We start from the raw sequence: 24,559 nt of genomic DNA on the forward strand, positions 1-24,559 counted from the left end.
CATAGTGCAACTATGCTATTCCACCATTATTCCCAATGAAAAATATTAATTATAGCCATATTTCAATCAGAAAAAGGTCCAATGTGTTCCTTACCATGTGTAACCATGATATTGCACCCATAATCCCCATGTTGAAACATGATAGCCATATTCTTATCAGAAAAAGGCCAGATATTTGAGTTAGCATGTGTAACCATGATATTCCACGCATAATCCCTTTATATGAAAATAATTATACCCGTTTACTTAAAAGAAACACATCAAATATGTTACTGGGCACATGTAACCATGATATTCCACCCATAATCCCCATGTAAAAAATATCTATAACTATATTCCTATCAGAAACAGGTCAAATGTGTCCCTTTGATCATGCCATTCCTCTCATAATCCCTATGTAGAAAAAATATACCAACATTCTTATCAGAAATGGGTCGAATATGTTACTAAGGGTGTGTAACCATGACATTTCACCCATAATCCCCATGTAGAAAAACATTTATAACCATTTTCTTAACAGAAATAGATCAAATATCTTACATGGCACATGCAATCATATCATAGTATCGATAATATCTATGAAAAAAATCATACCCATTTTCTTACCAGAAACAAGTGAAATACATCACTAGCCATGTGTAACCATAATATTCCACCCATAATCCCCATGTAGAAAAATGATTTTACCCATATTCTTATCAGAAACTGGTCAATTATGTTCCATGGCATGTGTAACCTTGATATTGCGCCCAAAATCCCCATGTAGAAAATAATTATAGCCATATTCTTAACAGAAACTTGTTAAATAAGGTACTAAACATGTGTAACCATAATATTCCACCCATAATCCCCATATATAAAAAATATTTATAGCCATATTCTTATCAGAAACAGGTCAAATGTGTTCCTTAGGATGTGTAACTATAATATTCCACCCACAATACCCATGTACAAATAATAAAATTCCCATATTCTTATCAGAAGCAGGTCAAATGTGTTCTTTGGCATTTGTAACCATAAAATTCCACCCATAATCCCCATGTAAAAAATATTTATAGCCGTATTCTTATAAAAAAAACAGGTCAAATGTGTTCCTTAGCATGTGTACCTATAATATTCAACCCATAATCCCCATATAAAAATAATAATACTCCCGTATTCTTATCAGAAATGAGTCAAATATGTTTCTTAGCATGTGTAACTATAATATTCCACCCATAATCCCCATATAAAAATAATAATACTCCCATATTCTTATCAGAAATGGGTCAAATATGTTCCTTAGCATTTGTAACTAGAATATTCCACCCATAATCCCCATATAAAAATAATAATACTCCCATATTCTTATCAAAAATGGGTCAAATATGTTCCTTAGCACGTGTAACTATAATATTCCACCCATAATCCCCATGTAAAAAATAATTATACCCATATTCTTATCAGAAATGGGTCAAATATGTTCCTTAGCATGTGTAACTATAATATTCCACCCATAATCCCCATGTAAAAAAATGAGTATACCCATATTCTTATCCGAACCAGGTCAAATTTGTTCCTTGGCATCTGTAACCATGATATTCAACCCATAATCCCCATGTAAAAATAATAATATTCCCATATTCTTATCAGAAATGGGTCAAATATGTTCCTTAGCATGTGTAACTATAATATTCCACCCATAATCCCCATGTAAAAAAATATTTATAGCCATATTCTTATCAGAAATGGGTCAAATATGTTCCTTAGCATGTGTAACTATAATATTCCACCCATAATCCCCATGTAAAAAAATATTTATAGCCATATTCTTATCAGAAATGGGTCAAATATGTTCCTTAGCATGTGTAACTATAATATTCCACCTATAATCCCCATGTAAAAATAATAATAATATATATTCCCATATTGTGCCAATCAAAACAGGTAAAATATGGTGTTTGTACATACATGTACCATATTATATCAATATGTTGATTACTTAAAATGTTTCTATTATTTCTATAGAATTTACCATGATTCCTTTATAAAACTGTATATATTTCAGCAAATAAATAGTTAAACATTTGCAGCTTCTTTTTGCAATGTATTCGTTGCAACTTAGTATCAAGAACTACCAAAAAGAACATACTGTGATTTACCATGAGTGTAAAAAGTATACTGACACCTATTGATAGTGCTGAATATTGCAGCCAATCATCCCATCATCCCATCATCCCCAATATGCTGTTTAGTACGTCCCCAAATGTCACATAAGACTGATCATCAAACACAGAATTCATAGCTATCGGAATGGTGCAATGTACGTGGGATTTAACAGAATTCCTTCACCTTCATTTCATTTGGTTTTTGGAGGTGAGAGCTGTCTGCTCCTCAAATCCACTGATGGTCCAGGTTTTTGGTGTCCAGATGGCTCTGATTGATCCATTTGTGCTTATCTGAAGACCTACTAAAATGCTCAAATACTCTGCCCTATTAAAATGAATGGTGAGCCAAACCACAATATTTCAGCTGTGTTTTCAATACTTTGGAGAACTATGTTTATTTTCATTTTAACATTTGAATGGTAAAACAAAAAACATAAGATAATCATTTGTCGTATCTTATCTTGTATCTTTTGTTACCATAGTAACCTCCAATTGTATAAAGGTTAAATCAGTGTGTAGGCTCATAAACTCTTGACTATGAAATATGCATTATACGAGACCAGCTCAACTCTTTCTGCAACAGAAGCTCAAGGACTGGCTTTTATAACGCACAGTAGTCAATGACACGACATGTTCAGGTCACCTGCAAACTCCATGTTTAGTAAATATATTATTTACTTATTTTCTCCTTCTATAAAAAAAATCTATTTTACATGTGTTTCTTAATTTCTTAATGTATTTGAAAGTGCTATATAAGCACCTTTGTCTCCATATTGTCATAGTGTGAAGATTGTGTTAAGATTCATTACACACCATCATATGCTGCATCAAGGCCAGAGAGCACATGTTTAAATACTAACACGTGGTGGGGAGGACAAACACACTGTGCTGATCAAATACTTTGGTGGTCTTGCTAATCATCAGCTGTGACATGCTAACACTACAATAGGATGCGGGATCAAGGCTGGTAATGGCTAAAATGTTTAACTATTAGTGGTTACTTGGCAACAGTAAAGCACAGCTTTGCTGATCACTGACTATAAATGAACCAATAAGATTTGTACATATTTGCCGTTACCTTAGCAACAATCAAGTTGTTTAAATGGACAACAAATCCATGACCACACAGGAAAGGCCTCATCACTCATCACTTAGCAGGATAAGCGTAGTATACTAATGACCAAATTATAAACAATAGCATTCCCAAAATCCAGAAAAGTAGATGATATATGGATTCTGGAGCCCATCCCATCAAATATCTAAAGGAAAGATGGATTACCTCATTAATGTTTAGAAATTCCATGCAGATCCCCCCCCCCAAAAAAAAAGTATGTCTGTAGTACATAGTACTCAACATACTCAGTTTGTTATTGTTTGTGATCCTACCGGCTCAGAGTATAAAGCGCTATGGAATCTGCTGGCGCTATATAAATAAATATAATGTAATGATGCCACAGGTTAATATCATATACCCCGTTTGTTTTAGGAAGTCTTTACTCCATATATAGACAGGTCTAGCTTATAATGTTATACATCAGCTTAAATTATAAAATAATATAATACGAAGAGTCCATTCAAATACATTTTCTTCTCTTTTTTTCTAACAATGTAAAATGGAGAGAGAAGGCAGGCTGCGACTATGTGTCTGCAGGCTTCTGTATGACTCACCTCACCTGTCGTCATTTAGATTCGGCATCAGGTGGCTTCTAACATTAGTCTGCAGAGAATTTTCACAAATACATGCGCATGATGCCCAATAGGCTTCTAGCCCATGAACAAAACCGCTTACGTTATACTATAACCGTAGCTAAGCATGGTATAGCACAATACATAGGTGGATTTCCCTGCTCTTATTAATGCTCAGTGAGTAAAAATGTTGAATTAGAATACAACCCCCACCCTGGAAAATGATTCAGAAATACACGGCAAATGTTATTTTACTGAAGATTATTTGGTGTTTGGTATTGAAAGTTTTTGTTGCCTTGTCAAGGAAGCATTGCAATAATTTCTCAACTGGATTATCAGGTTTTTGTTGTGGAAAACTACACCAACTTTAGCAGAGACTCCCGGAATATAAAACCTAATAGAACAGAAAGTAATAATTCAGCCGTTCATCGCTACCGCAAACACAGGTTAGATATTAAATAGGCTGCGGACATTTACTAAGGGGGAATATTCCACCACATCTGAGAGAATATATATATATATATATATATATATATATATATTCTTGAGTTTATTATGGACTTATGTGCATTCCATCTTCAGTACTAACTCTGTTAAGAATATTCTCAGACCTGCATAGAATCAATCACAAAAATGACATATACCAAAAGACTCAATACAACACATAGTCACAAACAAATAATTGTATGTAAAAGGCGTCTACAAAAGAAGATAAGTTAATGCAATATTACAAAGTTTAGTAGAATGATTAAAAATCAATGCAGGTTTTCCCCCGAAAACACACACCCGCCCAAAGAGGCAAGACAGGTTTAACTGGTCGGATGACCAGAAGCCAGAGATTACAGGCCACTATTATTTACATATCTGTTATCAGGAATTTGCCCTGAAAAAACATGCAACAAATTAGTTTCAAACGCCTATCAATTCAAACCTGTTGAGCCGTTTTGAAAAGAACTAGTAAGATATTAATCCAAGCAAATCTGGGGCAGCGTGACAGCGCAGTGTGATATTCACCAAAGAAAAGCATATCGCTGATGGCTACATTGCTAAATTTAGAGCAATCACTTTGCCTTGATAAATGTGTTCTTGTGCATATCTGTTGAGTAGATTCTGTTGAATTACAACTCCCATTAGACTCAGCCGTTTAAAGACTATGCACTATGAGTACCACAGCTTAAAGGGCCTTATGTGCTAGTACTTGGCTGATATTTGAAGGTAACACTGCACACTTATTGTTCACACATTTCCCATGCTCCATGTTATAAGAGCCCCTTCTTTATACTTATATCATAGGCTTGTATGTGAGTTGTGAGTTAAAGTAAATTATTTCATTTCAGGACATTAGGAAAGCTCTACACAAGTGATGACCTCCAACAATCAGAGCCAAGTTGGGTGATAAGGTAAAAGTGCCTTAACTATGCATTATGCAGGGTCAGCATAGCCCTTGTTGCAGGAGGAAGTCAACAAGTATTTTTAAATAATACAAAATATTTATTTATACAATCTACTAACAATAAGGGAGGTATTCAGGATCACCAAAACACTACAGTGCCTGTACTGCCCGGTTAGTGAAGCAGCCATAGTGAGCAGTAAGCAGGCTCTGTCTGCTCTCCCATCCATTCTATAAGCCTGGCTCATAAAATAAGAGCAGGAAGCTTAGCTTCCTTTGTGCAGACAGCAGCATCAGGATATGCCAGCACCACTTGCAGCAAAAAAAGAGATCACAGGGCAATTGTGTTTGTATTTTTTTTGGTTTTCTGGGCTGCCTATTATGGGCTTTATAGCTGATCTGTACACATAAATAAGGGCAAACACTTACAAAAGAGGGGAAGATCAGGAGAATTACCCCTAGACATAAAACAGACCCATCTGCACTCACAATCTACATGGATAATCTACAAAGACAGCATTAATAGAGGATTTACAGAATTGGTAACAAATCAGCCAATGTGTACTGGTTACAATATCTCCATTCAAGCTGTTAGCATCAGTTACCCAATAAAGTCCCTCTTCTTGTATGTAAACATGCTCATTGTAGTGTAAAAATAGTGTGCAAGGCATTTACCCCTCCTGCCCCCAAATGAATGAACCAACATGCATCTAAAGAGTAGCACAGCCCACTGCCATTAACTCTTACATCCCTGGGGATTTGTATTTATGCAAAGGCAGAGGGTTAAGCAACGGTGGCATATGTCTAGGAAGGTAACGAATGTGTGCTATGTGTTTGCTTTTCCTATGGCATAGATAGAGCCCAGCCCTGATCGGCAACGTAAACACAAGCAGGACCCATAGGGACGGTATAAAAAGACGCTCCCATCCCTGTTGATATATAAACCCCCGTATGCTAATAGCAGTAACGGATCGCTTATAGTAGGCATTGAGAAAACCCCAGCCTCACCTCAGTGCACTGGGGTACAGCGCTCATAGCTGTTCCTAGGATGAAGTGAAAGCACACTGCCAGACATCCAGTCCAGCTGAAAAAGCCCATGTTGATGGTGGGTCTGGCTGCCAGCATGGATGGGGATGATACGCCTGCTGCTGCTGCCGCTGCTGCTTCACCTGCTGGCTGCAGAATGGAACGTTGACAAAGCCGACCGGTGACGTAATTGACAAGGTGGAGGGACAAAGAGGGTGGGAGGAGAGAGAATGAGAGAGCCCTACAGTGGAGGGCAGTGCCTGTCATGATACCAGCATACCATGCTGAGTGAGGCATGGCAAACAAGTGAATGGATGTACGAGATGGTTTGGTGTATATTATATATCTCTAGATAGATAGATAGATAGATAGATAGATAGATAGATAGATAGATAGATAGATAGATAGATATTACATATTAAATCAATTGATGTTGCGAGAGTCTCATTGCTGATGGTACTAGTTTAAATGTATTAATAGATACTGTAATTGTGATAGATATATGAGGGGCATTATGTGGGTCTTTATAAACCCTGTAGCGCAAGACTTCTTGGTAGAAAGTCTGCAAATGACTAATTTACCACTAGGGATGGGATATTCTTAGTGCCTCACTTGTGTGTTTATGCTCCATAATAAAGGTGAATAAAAATTCCACTCAAACACAATGACATTCTGAGACAAAGCCACTTAGATCCAAAACAGGATACATGAATGGACATCTTGGTGCAAGGGGTTACACAGCAGAGGGATGAGGCCTGGAATTGCACTTCTTGTGGAAAAACCAAAATATGAGCTCACTAAAGGAGTGCCAACAAAGATTTAATCAAATAATCCACTATATAGACCTAGAGGTGAAAAACTGATTGCCTCTAAATCAGAAAACACCAGTAAGAAATAGTAAAGGCTTTATTACTTCTTTATTCACTGAATGGAATTTGTGGTTATTTCTGATAATATAAATACTATAACGATATATATAGCATATATATATATATATATATATGTATATATATATAATGCAGACTTTTATGCATTTTAAAACATAAAGAAGCCCTCTGGCCATCATATAGAAAATCCACATCTTCCCATTTTCAAAGTGTACAACTATGAAAATAACCATATTTAAGTTACACAATCTAGATCAGAATGCTCAAGCTAATAGCACAACATATCGTAAAATACAAATGGAGAATGGTGTTATGTCTTGTACATCATTGTTATTTCTGCAGGTTGTGGTGCAGGACTGTCATATGTCATCACCTCACTAAGTTTGTGTCCGTGGAAGGAAAATGGATCACAGACGTGTCTGGTCAAGTGGGTGTGAGATTCTTCAGGCTTCTTAGTTTAAACTGTTACTAGCCAGAGAGATAATGTCGATATTTTGAAGATATCAGTTTGTTTTTGTAAACAGTATTTACTACACTTTTCTTTTAGGTAAATAAACAGTTTTTCATGGTACAAAAGCGGTATTCACCCGGCTGTAGGGATCAGGATAGAATCCTGCTGGTATCTGCCTTTTCCAAAACCGGCTAAACACATATACAGCCTTTTTAAAACTTTCTTTACAATGCCTATGCCCATCTCGGAACAGGATTGGATTTTCCGCCTCGCACACGTCACGTCTCCTTCTGGATGTGGAAGGTGGTGCAGGGCTGTCAGGGGCACCAACTCCAGACTTCGGTTTTCATTGGTACTGTCAGTTATGTGAGGGGTCACCCTTTGTATAAAGGGGATAACCTTTTTACTGTTAGCCAAACATGCTGTGAATTAGTAGACTGGCTTCTTCTACTCTGTGCTGTAAAATGCCTGAAAATACTTTGAAAATACATATGCAGGTATATTTCTTGAGAGAAGTTTTTTTTTCACATGTTTAACACATATTTTACCAAAACTAATCTAGGTATCAGGTGGAATCATCATCATGCAGCTCACCCACCGAAACCTGCTTCTGGTAATTAAACATAATGGTCAGTTGAAGCAATCGTGAAGGTACATGCAGATAATGCATTCCATCTGTAGCAAAAAACACCATTTCAAAGAAGTTCAATTTACCCTCGAGACCCCCTGCAAGTACATTGTGTATCATGATAAAGTGTCTGGCTAACCTAATTGCAGCTTCTGTGGGGTGTGGAACAGGAGAGACATATGTCACACATGTGACTGTAAATAGTTAATATTTTGCAGGAGTGAGGGACATACATTAATCTCCGGGGACAAGAATGTGCAATTTGCAGAAAAGGACAGCGCAATCCTAGTTGTTGTGTTGTTCCCCCAATAACCATTGCTACTATGTGTATAAAATCATAGGCATGCCATCTCTATAGACGAAGATCTCCTTTGAAACCAACCCATTGAACTGTGCCGCACCTGGGTCCTTGATGGCCCAATCAGTCCCCAATTTTTGGGTACAAGCAGTGTTATATTTACCTTTGGGGCTGCCCAAAGCCTGACCAAGGACAGTTTGGCGTGTCCGGTACAATAAAAAGCGCTGCAAATATTTAAGAAGCGGATTGCTGGGAAATGACGTCATATCCTGTCCCAGTGTATCTTTAAGGTACACAGCGCCTTTTAATGAAGTTTGCCGGGGCAGCCTCCATAGTGTCCATTGGTCACAATACACAACTGGGGTAACAGGAAAAGTATAAGTCAAACTATCAGAGATCAGAGATATCAGACATTTTAATATATCACACAATAAAATATTCATGAAACACTACTCTGTAATTGGACACCTTAAAAACTGTGTCGTACTGTATGCGTGTCAGTTAGCTGAACAGCCCGACCGTTCCATTTTTGGAGAGATTCTTTAATTACCCCTGACTAGCCCACTGTGCTTTGAAATGGACAGCACACAACACTGTGAAACTGACTGTTATAGAAAAGAACTCTATCACTTCTCCCACAAGCCTACCTTTTGGTGCTCCTCCAACATACCGTGTTTCCCCGAAAGTAAGACAGTGTCTTACTTTCTTTTTATCCCTAAAAGCCCCACTATGTCTTACTTTCGGGGTATGTCTTATATTGGGAAAAAATTGAGAGTGATGGGAGTTATGATGTACTTTTAGAGCATAATTAGATCATGAAAAAGACATTGGAAATGGTACAGCATAACACCCATCACTCTCACACACTTACCAATCAACACACCTACCAATCCACACGTATACCAATCCACACACATATACACCAATCCACACGTATACACAAATCCACACACATATACACTAATCCACACACATATACCAATCCACACACATATACACCAATCCACACACATATACACCAATCCACACACATATACACCAATCCACACACACATATACACCAATCCACACACACATATACACCAATCCACACACACATATACACCAATCCACACACACATATACACCAATCCACACACACATATACACCAATCCACTCTCACTTAATGCTTTCCTACCTTTCCTTTCTTCTTTCAGCTTCTTTTCCTCCTCTTCGCTCCTCTTCTTCAGTTCTGTCTTCTTCCGGGTCAGAGGGCACGGACAGCGGTGGGCGCGGCTTCAGTGTTGTGCGCCGGGATCTGACAAGAAACCCCGGCGCACAACAGCTGTTGCCGCGCAGATCACAAGGGAGCGGTATCGGAGGTCATTAACAGACCTCCGGCTCCCTTGAGTGATTTTAAGCCGGGTTGAACCCGGCTTAAAATCACTCAAGGGAGCCGGAGGTCTGTTAAAGACCTCCGATACCGCTCCCTTGCGAGCCTGCTCCTCCAGCGGCGGACATTACTGTCCGTCTCTGGAGGGGTGCCGGGTGCCGCAGGTTGGCACCCCCTGGAGTGTGGCGCCCTGTGCGGTCGCACACCCCAAAGGTCGGCCCTGCTCTAAGGGGCCGGCCTTAGGGGTCTGCGGCCGCACAGGGTTTAAATAAAAACATCGGGGGTTTTTTTCAACTTTATTTAACATCCTCCATGTTAAATAAAGTTAAAAAAACTTTATTTAACATCCTCCATGTTAAATAAAGTTTTTTAACTTTATTTAACATGGAGGATGTTAAATAAAGTTAAAAAAAAACCCCGATGTTTTAATTTAAATCCTGTGCGGCCGCAGACACGTAAGGCCGGCCTTGGTGGGGACTTCCCGGCCCCTTAGAGTGGCGGACCCGGCAAATCCCCCGTGTTTCCCCGAAAGTAAGACATATGTCTTACTTTCGGGGTACGGCTTATATTAGCCGACCCCTCTGAAACTCCCGATACGTCTTACAATCGGGGGTGTCTTACTATCGGGGAAACACGGTAGTTGTTTTAATTTGGAAACCTGAAATGTTGGAGGGTATATAGGTGGCAATGGTGCAATTAAATGCCAGTGCCCATGTAGCATGCGTCAAATGCCTCTTTTGCACATGTGTGTATTGTGTTTTATCTTAATACTTGTTCAGAAGATGTCACAAATATTTTGTGAACTCTGTACTCATGTGCAGTTATATTATGGTGTGAAAATTGCCCTGGGGGCCCCCAACTTGACCAAGCTTATAAGTGGCACCTTTGCCCCAAACAGCTTGTGAGTGCTTTTACCCCAAGCAGCTTATCAATGGCATCCTAACCCTCAAACAGCCTATCTTTGCCTTCAGCTTGTCAGTGCCCCCAGGCAGCTTATCTGTGACATCATGGTCCTTTCCCCACCTCCCCTTAACATTCACTCTGGCACACATACACAAATTACACATGCTAACACACATACTTACTCATAATCACTAGCCCACACGTACACATTAATTCTTACATACATACTCCCTCACACACAACTCATGTTAACACACACTTCATCTCACACCACTTACACATCCATGCTCACACACAAACACTTACACATTCATGCCCACATACATATAAACATATATACTCCCTCTCTCGCTTCCTCCCACACCTGCTTACCTCTTGGGCAACTTTCTATCCAGCTGCTTGTACACAGTGGGCAGCCTTGGTTTCACCATGGGGGTCACGTGACATAACCTGACGCAGATACATTCCTGTCTCCCCGTGCTGGTTCAAAATAGCTTAGAAAGGGCCTTTCCATCTGAAGGTCGGAAGGGACCTTTCTGAACAATTTTGAACTGGTACAAGGAGACGGGAGCCGCAGCCTTTCGCACCACTAAACTCTGCAGAATCTGTTAAGAATAAATAAATAAAATATCATAATAAGTTGATTCAGTTGTAAAGTCTGCATGTGTCACATTACACTTATCATGCAAAAGTCTAAAGCATTTATATTAAAGTATTAAATACAAACAACCATTCAAAGATATCTCTTACCGGAGTTGTTAATGTTGCCATGTTACAAAGGGCCCCAGATTCTACTAAATTTCTGTTACTGGATTTTGTATGCTATATGAAACACATGCATGTCTATGCATGCATATTTTTAGGCCTTTTTCGATTTATATAAATGGAAATAAAACAAAGGAAACGGGGATCACAGCCGACCTGTAGGTCTTTAGTAGAAAAAAAATGTTCTAAACATAGAACTAGAACCATATCCCACTGTTTTCATCAAAACAGGGCTTACCTATGCCTCACTTAGGTGCAAGAGTTTGAAGTAACAGCTAAATATGCAGTACACAATGTATTATGCAGTGTAAGGCAGTAGTACATTATCACATTTCTCTTACAAATAAACATTCAATGATATCACTGCATAAATAAGTAGTAGTTTCCAGCATGGTCAGGTTACTGTAGTAATGTACAATTTTCACAATTAGTCCTCTCATAGCTGGATCTAATGTTAGAAATAGTTTGGATGTGTATTTAATAAGGCAATCACTGAGCACATAAATACACCACAAACAAAGAAATATGTAATCAGTTTAATCACTGATGTTACTAAAAAGCCCTTGCTTAAAAGTGAATGATAAAAAAACAGAACATTATTCATCATATATTCATGGTTATGAACTTGCTCATAAATACTGAGGTAATCATACGATAGTGTATTCTGAAAGGTGCAGGTGCTCATCATATATATTGAACTATGTATGCAGTGCAACTGAAATGCATAATAAGCCCTCTTTAAGGAGTTCCTATAAAGAAGATAGATTAGTTGTTATAGAGCAGGCTCAGTGCTGGGACAGATTCAAGGCAACAAGCTATCTACATATATATTCACATTTATTAATGTATAGGATGGCTATAGCTTTCATTACTTATATATATATACATTTACATACAAACATGCAAGTATATACATATGCCCACGTAAATGCTGATGTAACACCTGGCTATAGTATCTATTGAATCACAGCCATGTTTCCCCTAATTACCTTTTCAGGAAGGTCCTCCCATGCTTCAACAATGCTTCCTATAAATTATTAATTACCTTTAAATGAGAAACAAATAACCTTCTGTAGGATTCCAGACTCATATAACAATTTCAGTATCCGAATTAAAACATTAAGAATTTTATTTCATAGGGCTCTCACAAAATGGGGTAGCTTCTGCATTTCATATTTAAATATTCTCATTTATAGGCTCATGGGCTGTCTTTTTCTTGTTCCCATCAGGAGAGCTTCTATGAAATTAAGGTTGAATATTCTCCCAATTAAATAATTATTAAGTGTCACAACCTAAGAATAATCCACAAAACTACACATATTTATTTTGTTGTGAAACATACAATAAAAACAAAGTTGAATAACGCTTCCATTCTTATTTGGTTTAGGTGTAATTCCAAACCTACCCCGTGGCATTTTTCAAGCAAATGAATGGTGTGGTCAGTATAGATGTAATTAAATCAGACATGAAAAACAAAATTCTCCTTTAGAAAAGTAACAAGAACTAGAAAAACGAGTCTAAGGTAACTTTGGACAACATATTCATGATGACTGGATTCCACCTGTGCTCCTTTTTATGGGTTTGCAGCGCATTCCCTTTCTGTTAATGTGTTCTGGACAGGACTGGATAGTACACACTGAGCATTACCAATGTGCAAATATTGCTTTCAGATCATTGATAAAGTAAAAAGAATGTGATCAAGAACGTAATCTTGGGGTTTTCCACTGAAACATGCAACTCTCTGCATTTTGACTTTGAAAATAATGTATTCCAATTCTGTATGTATTAGTGTATATACACGTAATAATGTATTCTGTGGCAAATCCACCGCATCTTCTTGGTCTACATTGGAACTTACAGTTTCACAAAAAGCAAGCAAGTTAGTTTGATGCGCCATACTATATATATAAAACCATATGGGCTCCTAATAATAATAAATGTTGTAGATAATAATTTCTCATAACAATACTTTCCAGATGATAGCATTGCATTTGCCTTTCTTTAATCTTTTTTTATTAGAGAAGAATTGAGTATTAGAGTGGGGGTCACTTGTGATGCATGTTAGCAGGAATCAGGCATTTTTATCAGGGTGCTAACCAGTTGATCTCACAATAGATCAGCTGGGAGTATGTTGTCTCTTTTGCTGTTTCTTTTTTTCTATGACTGCATTACTGCAATAACAAGATGACGTATTAAGATGCATCACCTAACAATCATGGGGAGGGGACCCCACAGTGCCACCCTATATAAGCAGTGGGGTATTTTTTTACCTACCTGCCACCCCTTCTGCATATACATAGTTGACACTGAAAGGGTTATTCTGGTAAACCTCTTTGACTTTAGTTTTATTTACCTCCCATATCGATTAACCATTTGTGGATGTCATCCCGCCATCTTTTTGTTATGGCCATGATATGATACTATTTAGAGGGAGAAACTCCAGTGCCCCATTTCTAAGAATACACTAACTGGTATGTCTGATTGGGGATTTAAAACACAGTTCTGCAAATAATGACCAACAAAGTCATAAGACACTATCCTTCATTCAATACATGATTTTTGTGTCATTTACATAAAGTCGCATGAGACCCTGTGGGTAAGTCATGTTTTTTACATTTTCACAGATTACCTTTTACCTGATTCTATGCAGTTTACCCTGGGGGGGGGCCTTTCTACTGTTTTGTATATAAATTGCAAAAAAAAAACTTTTTGGTGTTTTTGTCGCAGACTCTTCACACAGAATAGGTTTCATCCTTATTGTAAATAACAGGTGTGTCTGCAGTGAATCTCAGCTTTTGGCAGTTCAAAGCTGGTACCATTGATTACAGTTGTCTAATTAGGAAGCCTACTGTTATCTTTACTGTGCGCTTTAATTAGCTAATGCCCTAGCTTAATCTCATGTGAAGCGCTCATAATGGGAGAACAATTCCAGCACAATTTTTAGATACAACAACCGGCTAATGTCCCTAATCTTATATACTGTTTCTAATTTACACCTTCAAGTAAAATAGATGCCTCTCATTTGTTTGTATTCAGCCTATAGGTTTTCTTCCTTATTGGGTTTTTATTTGTTGTAGTGTACCAAAGGAGTCCTGTTAATTTCTTCTTGTTACATTCCTATATGATTAGTCTATGTAACAGTGTTTACAAGTTAATAAAAACAATGTATTTAAAAAAACAATTTGCATAAGTAATATTTTTTTAAATATATATAGTATTACCTATATAACTAGTGATTTAGTTACTATAGTAACGCATGAATAAAACATGCCAACTTCAACATTCAATGTATCTTCAAGTGATACAAAATACTTATGTTTAGATCTTAAAATACCCAATTGATTGTTACAACATGATTGTTACCATCCTAATAATAGGGCGCCATAATCTTGTAAATGGTTAAAAGCTGCTCCTATTATAAAAACTAAATGATAAATGTATAGAAAATTACATCGGAAGTCAGAGATGTTTGTAGAAAATACGTGCAATCTATAAATAAAATGTGCATGGCAATCCAAATGAAACACTGGATATCCAACAAAGCAAACTATTGATTATCAATAAGGAGCATATGCTGTGCTTCATTGATAGTGCGGAGGATCTGTGACACCAAGATGTGATGCAGGTAACTCAAAGGCATTGATCTGGGTTATAAAAAGTATTTCCTGCTGGTTAGTTATGAACAATAAACATATTTAACAAATGCAAGCTGTGTAGAGGGGTCTCTCGCCATACATTTAACCTGTTTTGGATGTAAATGATTGTGTCTTGGAACATGTTATTGAATGTGTGAAATTGGTGATTACGGTATTTATATGCACTAATATATTAGTTTTGCTCCGTCAGAGGTATGTTAACGAACATCTCTTGAATGCTTGGTAATAAGATATCACAGACGTCATGAATTCCAGATTAGGGCCAGTTTCAAAGGGCCATCTTCTGCACCAAGAAGCCCTGAGGTCCTCCAGCACCACATATTCCTGTGCTACACCCCAGCCATTCTTATTAACATAACTAGGAATATTTAGTTGTCGCCCTTTTATATTACTGTGTTATGAGAACTTAATTTATCAAGTAATCTCACCATTCCATGGGCAGTTGCTTCTGATGAGTTAAGAAGGGCCATTTCTGTTTAAATTTAGTTAGCCTTATCAACATGTTGTTAACAGATATTTACCTTTATACTATGTAATCTCCAACTCCAGTGGGCTCTAATTTGGGCTCAAACAATATAGCATATGAGATTGGCTAGCACTTTTTATGTTTCACTGTGTCTTTTTACACGAGCATTTGTAATGTGGTATGTTAAGGTTTCTAATGTATGTTTGATATGGTTCTGTTAAACAACAAACTTGAGAATTACCTTATTCCATTAATATGAAATGCGTGCTGTGTTTGTGACCTTTTAAAGGAAGGACTTTATTAATATGCAACATAGAGCAGGTGCATGGTCTCAATTTATATCTGTTCTAACCAGCCGCGGCACCATAGTAACAATTCTGTCACCATGTTATACTGGAGCACAGAAAACATTAACGTAGCCACTCATCACATTCTACTGAAAACAAATGCATTTATTCTCAATGAATACAAAAAAGGACAGCTCCTCAACCACATTGAGCTTCTTCTTTGGTATCAACTGTTACAGTTAGATAGAGTGGAAGGGTAAAAGAAGAGTCAAAGTTTACATGGAAAAAAAAACTACACACTTAACACAAAGGGAGCTTTGACAGGGTAATGCATCTGATTCTACTACCAGATTTATAGAAATAGTAAAAAAAAAAGTTAGCATTTAGAAAGTACAAAAAACCCAAAGTGAGAAAGATAGACAGATTTATAAGATTATGCAGAAAGAGATAAACAGCTTTATTGGGAGGGGAGACAGTTATGCTGCCAGGGATATGCAAGGAAAATAAATTCCCAGGCAAGAATTTAGGTTTTCCCTCACACATATCAAAACTATAATGCTTGACAAATGCATGGAATTAGGTCCAAACAACTGCTGGTGACTGTGGAGGCCATTGGAGTACAGTGAACTAATTGTCATGTTCAAGAAACCAGTTTGAGATCATTGAGATCATGTGAGCTTACATATATATACACTGCTCAAAATAATAAAGGGAACACTAAGATTACACATCCTAGACCTGAATGAATGAACTAATCGTATGGCATACTTTCGTCTTTACATAGTTGAATGTGCTGACAACAAAACCACACAAAAATTCTCAATGAAAATCAAATTTATCAACCCATGGAGGTCTGGATATGGAGTCACACTCAAAATCAAAATGGAAAACCACACTACAGGCTGATCCAACTTTGATGTAATGTCCTTAAAACAAGTCACAATGAGGCTCAGTAGTGTGTGTGGCCTCCACGTGCCCGTATGACCTCCCTATAATGCCTGGGCATGCTCCTGATGAGGTTGCGGATGGTCTCCTGAGGGATGTCCCAGATGTGCTCAATCGGATTCAGGTCTGGGGAACGGGCGGGACAGTCCATAGCATCAATGCCTTCCTCTTGCAGGATCTGCTGACACACTCCAGTCACATGAGGTCTAGCATTGTCTTGCATTTGGAGGAACCCAGGGCCAACCACATCAGCATATGGTCTCACAAGGGGTCTGAGGATCTCATCTCGGTACCTAATGGCAGTCAGGCTACCTCTGGCAAGCACATGGAGGGCTGTGCGCCCCCCAAAGAAATGCCACCCCACACCATTACTGACCCACCGCCAAACCGGTCATGCTGGAGGATGTTGCAGGCAGAAGAACGTTCTCCACGGCGTCTCAAGACTCTGTCACGTCTGTCACATGTGCTCAGTGTGAACCTGCTTTCATCTGTGAAGAGCACAGGGCGCCAGTGGCGGATATGCCAATCCTGGTGTTCTCTGGCAAATGCCAAACGTCCTGCACGGTGTTGGGCTGTAAGCACAACCCCCACCTGTGGACGTCGGGCCCTCATACCACCCTCATGGAGTCTGTTTCTGGCCGTTTGAGTGGACACATGCACATTTGTGGCCTGCTGGAGGTCATTTTGCAGGGTTCTGGCAGTGCTCCTCCTTGCACAAAGGCGGAGGTAGCGGTCCTGCTTGCTGGGTTGTTGCCCTCCTACGGCCTCCTCCACGTCTCCTGATGTACTGGCCTGTCTCCTGGTAGCGCCTCCATGCTCTGGACACTACGCTGACAGACAAAGCAAACCTTCTTGCCACAGCTCGCATTGATGTGCCATCCTAAAGTGACCTTCTTTCACCCCCATCAGATACTTATTTCCTTGTTATCCCCTACCCCACTTTCTCCCCAAGTCTTACCTTTCTCTTCTTCATTTCTGCTTTCCCTTCTCCTTCATTCCTCTTCTCTTGACACGTGACTCGTCTTTTGAGGTAGGACTGGAACGCAAGGTCCGGTTTGCCACTCGCTGTCAGTGCAGTGCACCACGGCCGGGATATAAACGCCATATCCCGTTGCCCAGCACCTATTGCTGACGCCTGGTGCACAGTGACAGGGAGAACACGTGCTACCTTAATGTTGGGCTGGTTAAGGTGCCTAGCTGCTGATTGTGCGGTTGTGCGAGCCCTCGCAGCTGCACCCAAGGTGAGTGCCTCTCTCGCCTCACTCTTCCTACGGCTCTGACAGGGCCATCTTTAAAGCAGTACAAAAGGGACAGCCTCCCGGGTCCAGTTATCCCCAACAATGAGTTATTTATCGAATCTATACCTGGGTTTGTATGTTAATATACCTGTAATGTTGCGTTTCCAAGTCTTTTTCATTTGATTTATACCTGAACTGCTCCTTCCATGCCCTGCGCTGCGCTTGTGGTATGGGGACGTCTCATGCGGAATCACTGACTCTTACAGTCTTCTCCTAACCTGTATAGTCAGCACAGCAAGTACTGTTGTTTTTGTGGTTTTTTGGTTTTGAGGTGGAGGACATAATTGGATGCCAGAAGGGGGGGGGTTAAGCCAAGACCAAACAATTTTAAAGATGGCTCTGCTAAGTGATAATTATATTCCATAAATTGCAGTATATGTTTACCAATTATTCCTTCAACTTGCTTTCCGTTCCATTAATTTGTAGGTGTAGAAGAACACTAAGATTCTAATATAGAATTCATGAGTCAGATAGAAAGGATTAGGAACAAATTAAATTGTTATTAGAAGCAAAGACTATTAATCTATGGTGCAAAATATCATTAACAGGCTGTATGACTCCTTGTACCAGTACTACAGCTGCATGCCAGCCTCACATCACATCATGCAAGCGTTGGTCTAGGTTTGGCAGATGCCAGGAGAACATTACCTTTCTGACTGCATTGTGCCAACTGTAAGGTTAGGTAGAGGGATAATCGTATGGAGATGTTTTTCAGGGATTGACCCCTTACTTCCAGTGAAGAGAAATCTTAATGCTCCAGCATACAAGACATTTTGGACAAAGCTGTTTTTTCAACTTTGTGGGAACAGTAGAGATCCAGAGAGATCCAGGTCCTCTTCACGGTCAGACCTATCCTTGAAATTTCTCAATCATCAATCAAGTAATAGTTCGGAGGATGAGTCTGTTTTTCCTCCGCAAGAGCTGCGCAAATTCACTAAGGAGGTGGCACAGCTTTTATTAGACGAGGATCTGGTAAAGATCAAAGGTTTCCCTATTTTGCCTAAGTTGAATGAGTTTATTGAGAGGGAATGGAAAAACCTGGGTAAAAGGGCCTTTATTTCCAAGCACTTCAAGCAACTGTGCAGGCTCCAAGCAGAAGACAGGTGGGAAGATCCCCCTAAAGTGAATGTCCAGGTAGCGCAGCTATCTAAAAAAAAACCAAAAAAAAAACTACTATTCCCATTGGGAAAGTCTCCGGGCTCAAGGACCCCATCTTGCAGGCGTATTTTTCAAGCGGCAGGTTTTCAATGCAGGGCAGCAGTTTCCAGTTCAGCAGTGGCTAAAGCATGTAGTTTTGGGATCCAGGCCTTGGAAGACTGTGTCTCTGATGAATTGGACTCATGAAGAACTTGAGACTCTCTAATAGTTTTTTGACAGATTCTTCACAAGAGTTGCTGAAATTATCATCTAGAAATATGGGTTTATCCTTTGTAGCACAGAGAGAACCTGGACAGCAGATTCTGCTTCCAAAGCATCCTTATGTGAATTGCATTTTGAGAGGAAGAAATTGTTTGGAGCCCCTCTAGAAGATCTTATTAGGCAGATGTCAGACACTAAAAGAGCTCTCCCTCAAGATAGAAGGGTCAAGTAGAATAGGAGATACCCGTATAAGAATAGCAGGTCTTTCCAGTCATCTACCAGATCACAGAAAATTCCAGGACCGACCTAAGAAATTCCTGCGCACCAAACAAGAGAAAAGGAAGTTCTGACAGAGTTGGGGGAAGACTTCAGCAGTTCAGGCAACCATGGGAACAGATGACTCACAATATTTGGATTCAAAGAGTCATTGCAGAGGGGTACAGGATCAGGTTCCTCCAACTTCCTGTGCGCCAGTTCCAAATCTCCTTTTATCCTTCTTCAACAAAAAAATACAGCTCTATATTCAGAATGCCTCACTCTACTAAACAAGAAGGTCATAGAGAAGGTACCGAATCTTCAACAATTCCAGGGAGTTTACTCAAGGCTCTTTTCGGTCCCAAAACTGGACGGCTCCTTCCGTCCGGTGTTGGATCTGAAGAAGGTCAACAGTTGTATCCGGTATCAACATTTCCAGATGGAAAACATTTTTTCTGTCACTCAAATTCTTCAAAAAGGCTTCATGGTGACTCTGGACTTAAAGGAAGCCTGTTTCCATGTTCTGATTGCTGAGGTGTCCAGAAAGTTCCTCAGGTTCTCGATTCGTTCAAACAGGAAGATTCATCATTTTCAGTTCAGAGCTCTTCCTTTCAGACTGCATCAGCACCAAGGATTTTCACCAAGATCTTGTGTCCTTTAACAGGAAACCTGAGAGAGAGGGGGATCTCTCTCGTTCCGTACTTAGACTATCAACCGGCTCATCAAGGCCGGCTCTCCAGAAAAGGCTTCATATGGACCTTTCTACTACAATTCAGTTTCTAGAAAGACACAGCTGGATCATCAACCGGAAAAAGTCCAACCTGATACCTTCTACCAGGATCCAATTCCTGGGATTGGTGGTGGACTCAGTTTCCCGTTGCCTTTTGATTCCAACTCCAAAGATCAGGAACACAAGAAGGGAGATTGCTGCATTACAAAGGAGTCCTACCTGTTCTTTCAGAAGAGCTATGAGCTTCCTGGGTCTTCTTACAGCATCCATCCCAGCAGTCGGTTGGGCGAAGGCTCAGCTAAGGCCGCTGCAATGGCAGATTCTTTCAAATTGGTCCAGGCGAGAGGAAGGTCTGAATTCAGTCTTCACAATCCCAGAGCAGGTTTTATCCTGCCCGTCTCTCCAAAGGTCCCTCGTTCCAACTGAAGAATTGGATCACACTGACAACGGATGCTTCAAGAGTCGGCTGGGGAGCACATTTAAGATGCCACTTCAGACAAGGGAGTTTGTCTCCAGAAGATTCACTGCAGTCATCTAATTACCAGGAACTACCGGGCCTACATCTTCCCTCCGGTAGCCTTAATACTCCGGATCCTTCAAAAGATTTGTACAGACAAGGCCTGGGTCTTGGCCAATAACCCCTACTGGTCAAACCGGAGTTGGTTTTCGGTACTCAAACAAATGACCTTAACCTTTTGTGAACTTCCAGGTTCGGAACAATTGTTGGACAACAGAGATCTTCGTCCGGAGTTGATTTAGATGTTCAGATTGATGGCCTGGCTATTGCAAAGCTGGTTCTTCATGATCAGGGCATTGATGAAGAGATGCTTAACCTACTGTTGAGATCTGTCAGAGGTTCTACTTGCAGGATTTATTTTCGAGTTTGGAAAAAGTTCCTTCTATGGTGTGCCATCAAGGGTTTTGATGTCTTCTCTCCAGCTATCAGCTCCATTCTTATGTTTTTACAAGAAGGTTTTTCTTCAGGTCCCAGTGTCTTGACCCTTAAGGGTCAGATTTCAGCCCTTAATCATTTTTTACTTTCGGACTTGGCATCTCATTTATTGGTCAGATGTTATTTTTAAAGCCGCAACCATTCAGTGTCCTCCAAGGAGGTCTCATTTCCCGTCCTGGGATCTAGCTACTGTCCTGCAGGCACTGTGCTCAGCTCCCTTCGAACCATTGGAGGAGGTTTCCTTGAAGATGCTATCTTTGAAGACTATTTTTTTGGTGGCTATTACGTCTGCCAGAAGAATGGGGGAAATACAAGTATTATCAAGACATTATCATCAAGACAAGGTTGTTCTTCATTTGAAACTCTCATTTCTTCCAAAAGTCATCTCCAGGTCGAATATCAATCAGCCCTTGATACTTCCTTCCTTTTTTCCACATCTCCTTCCTCCCCGAAAGAATCTAGATAGCACTTGTTGGATGTCAAAAGAGCTTTGGAGCTATATATCAATCTTACCTCTCCCATCCGAAACACCAATCAACTATTAATTTTTTTGGTCGATCTTCAGGAAAAGTGGCTTCTAAAGCTACCCTTTCAAGATGGCTCACGGATACCATTCGTATGTCTTACCAAGCCAATAACCTAACGCTACAATTTCCAGTCACGGTTCACTCCACCAGGGCCATGTCGGTTTCATGGGCTGAAAAGGCAGCAGCAACTCCAGAGGAAATCTGTAGAGCGGCTACTTGGTCCTCGTTCATTACCTTTGTACACCATTACCGGCTGGACATCTAAGGTGCTCCAGTCAGTGGTCTCCTAAGTTTTGCCCTCCCATCTACAGGGATCTTGTTACATCCCACTCGTACTGCCCCTGTATGTCAGGAAAAAACAGATTTGTTTCCTTAATACAGTGGCAGTACATGTTTCCCTCCCTTCTTCTGAGAATAAATGTGTTTGTAAGCATGTATGTGCGTTCTTGTTACTTACTGGGGTCCTTTGGAGTGGGAGCATATTTTTGGGTAAGGAAGAGGGACTTCGGGTACACCTAACCGCTTTTAAGATTTACAGGCTTCTTGTCCCTAAGAAAGAGCAACACCCACTCGTACTGCCACTGTATTAAGGAAAAAAGAATTTACGGTGAGTAAAAAATTTGTTTTTTTCCAGAGCAAATTCTCTAAAAATTTACCCCTCGTCTTATATTCGAGGCAATCTTATAATCAGACCTCAAAAAAAAGGTCTGGCTACAAGACTAATTTCCAGATCACCCGCAGTGATGCAGGGGACTTGGATTCTCCTCACTGGCAGCTGGTGGATGTCTGCACGATGCACACAAGCAAACTCTGCAGCTTCTATGACGAAGTGCCTGCAGTACATGACCTTTCAGTGCTCCATCACAAAAACCCTAGCAGAAGTACCGGCCAGCAGCAGCAGAGGTTGTCTGGCGCATTGCGTAGACGTTCACCGGCTGCCAGAGAGGAGGATCCCCGCAGTGCTGCAGGAGACCTGGATCCTCCTCTCTGGCAGCCAGTGAACATCTGCGCTATGTGCCAGACAACAAACACCGTCGGGGCTTTTATGATGGGGCACCAGCGTGACCTTCCGGTGCTCAGTCATAAAAGTCCCAGGTAGCAGCGGAGGTTGTCTGCACGGATCGTGCAGACATCCACCGGCTGCCCCCACTTGACATCAGGGAGTCTGGAGCACGATTTTGGAGGGTGGTATTTTAATTGAGCAAATACAATATAATATATATATCACATACACACTGATTCACATATACTATTATATATGATTAGGAAGCCTTGGAAACCATGTTGATTTCAGATTTAATAATATACATAGAGTTAACCCCTCTATTACCAGGCATGAGCAGATTCAGAGAATTAACTCCTCTATTACCAGACATTACACACACACTGTCACATACTGTCAGGGTTCACGGAGAGAACCCCAACAGAGCAACTCACCTGAGTACCCGCCGATCACGGGTACCAGCTCCCACGCCGCTGCTCTCACCGACATCCCCATTCCTGCTCCGCCGGCTGCTCACGCGGCTGAAACTAAGAGCGCGCGCCCCCACCTCTCTTTATTCATTCCTGAATGGAGAGGGCGGGGAACACTCGTCAACGAGGCCACGCACATGGGTGGGGCGACACCTAGTGGTGGTTTTAAAAAGCAATTATTGTGCCAGATAGAGCTATTTGTTTGCTGTTCCTTCTATGCTATTCCTGGTATTGACCCTTGGCTATTGTACCACGACTTTGCTGCCGTCTCCAGTCCTGACCCTTCGCTATTGTACCACGACTTTGCTGCCGTCTCCAGTCCTGACTCTTGGATATTGTTTTACTACTACACTTCTGTCCTGCATACTGGGTTCCTCTCCTCAATCCCGACACATACACACAAGCACACATACCTGGTTCTGGCTGCGGCTTACTCTGAGCTTGGTGTGAAGGAGGGACTCAGCCTATCAGGAGAGGCTTCTGAACTCTCAGGCAGTCAGGAAAGTTGAGAAGTCTCTCTTGATTGGCTGAGACCTTCTTCACTCAGACCTCTCATTCCGGGATTGAGGCTGCCTGGGGTTTAAAGTCCCATTGTGGTACTGCCCCAGGCAATCTGGGACATGTGGTCACCCTAATAGAAGTCTTAGGACCAGCATTAAATCCCATGGACGCAGGTGTGAATCTGGAGAGTGCTATAACAAATTTATGACCCAAAAAGCACCCCTTACAGCAATATGGATTTAAATAGTGGCTAGTGACAACACCTGAGCGGAGGAACTCCACGACTTGATGTATGAACGGTGGAAAAGGCAAAGTGTTCCTAAGAGAACACCATTCCAAGAAGATCTTCCAAATGGTGCCATACCGCTACCTCGTCACTAGTTTCCTACTTTCCAATAGGATGTCTATTAAATACTCAAGGGGCGGATCATAGTCTGAATGAAAGGGCCTGAATCTGAAGATGAGCAACCAGAATAAGAACTCCCTTTATTTGTAAGCTCTCAATTATGTCCTAGAACACCTGCAAACTCAAGAGTCACATATCTCCAGAAATAAC

At 40.3% G+C, this 24,559-nt stretch overlaps 1 protein-coding gene across 2 annotated transcripts in view; it reads right to left on the reverse strand.

Annotated features, from left to right (window-relative positions):
- The window catches only part of ELAPOR2 (endosome-lysosome associated apoptosis and autophagy regulator family member 2), a 43,148-nt gene extending 36,757 nt beyond the window's left edge, over nucleotides 1-6,391 (reverse strand). For both annotated transcript variants that reach the window (XM_053462304.1, XM_053462303.1), the window contains exon 1: nucleotides 6,232-6,391. In XM_053462304.1, coding sequence (XP_053318279.1) covers nucleotides 6,232-6,348 — 117 coding nt within the window. In that variant the 5' untranslated portion in view covers nucleotides 6,349-6,391. The remainder of the gene's footprint in view (nucleotides 1-6,231) is intronic.
- Nucleotides 6,392-24,559: the final 18,168 nt, after the last annotated feature.

The sequence above is a fragment of the Spea bombifrons genome, chromosome 4, assembly GCF_027358695.1.
Source record: "Spea bombifrons isolate aSpeBom1 chromosome 4, aSpeBom1.2.pri, whole genome shotgun sequence".
Taxonomy (NCBI): domain Eukaryota; kingdom Metazoa; phylum Chordata; class Amphibia; order Anura; family Pelobatidae; genus Spea; species Spea bombifrons.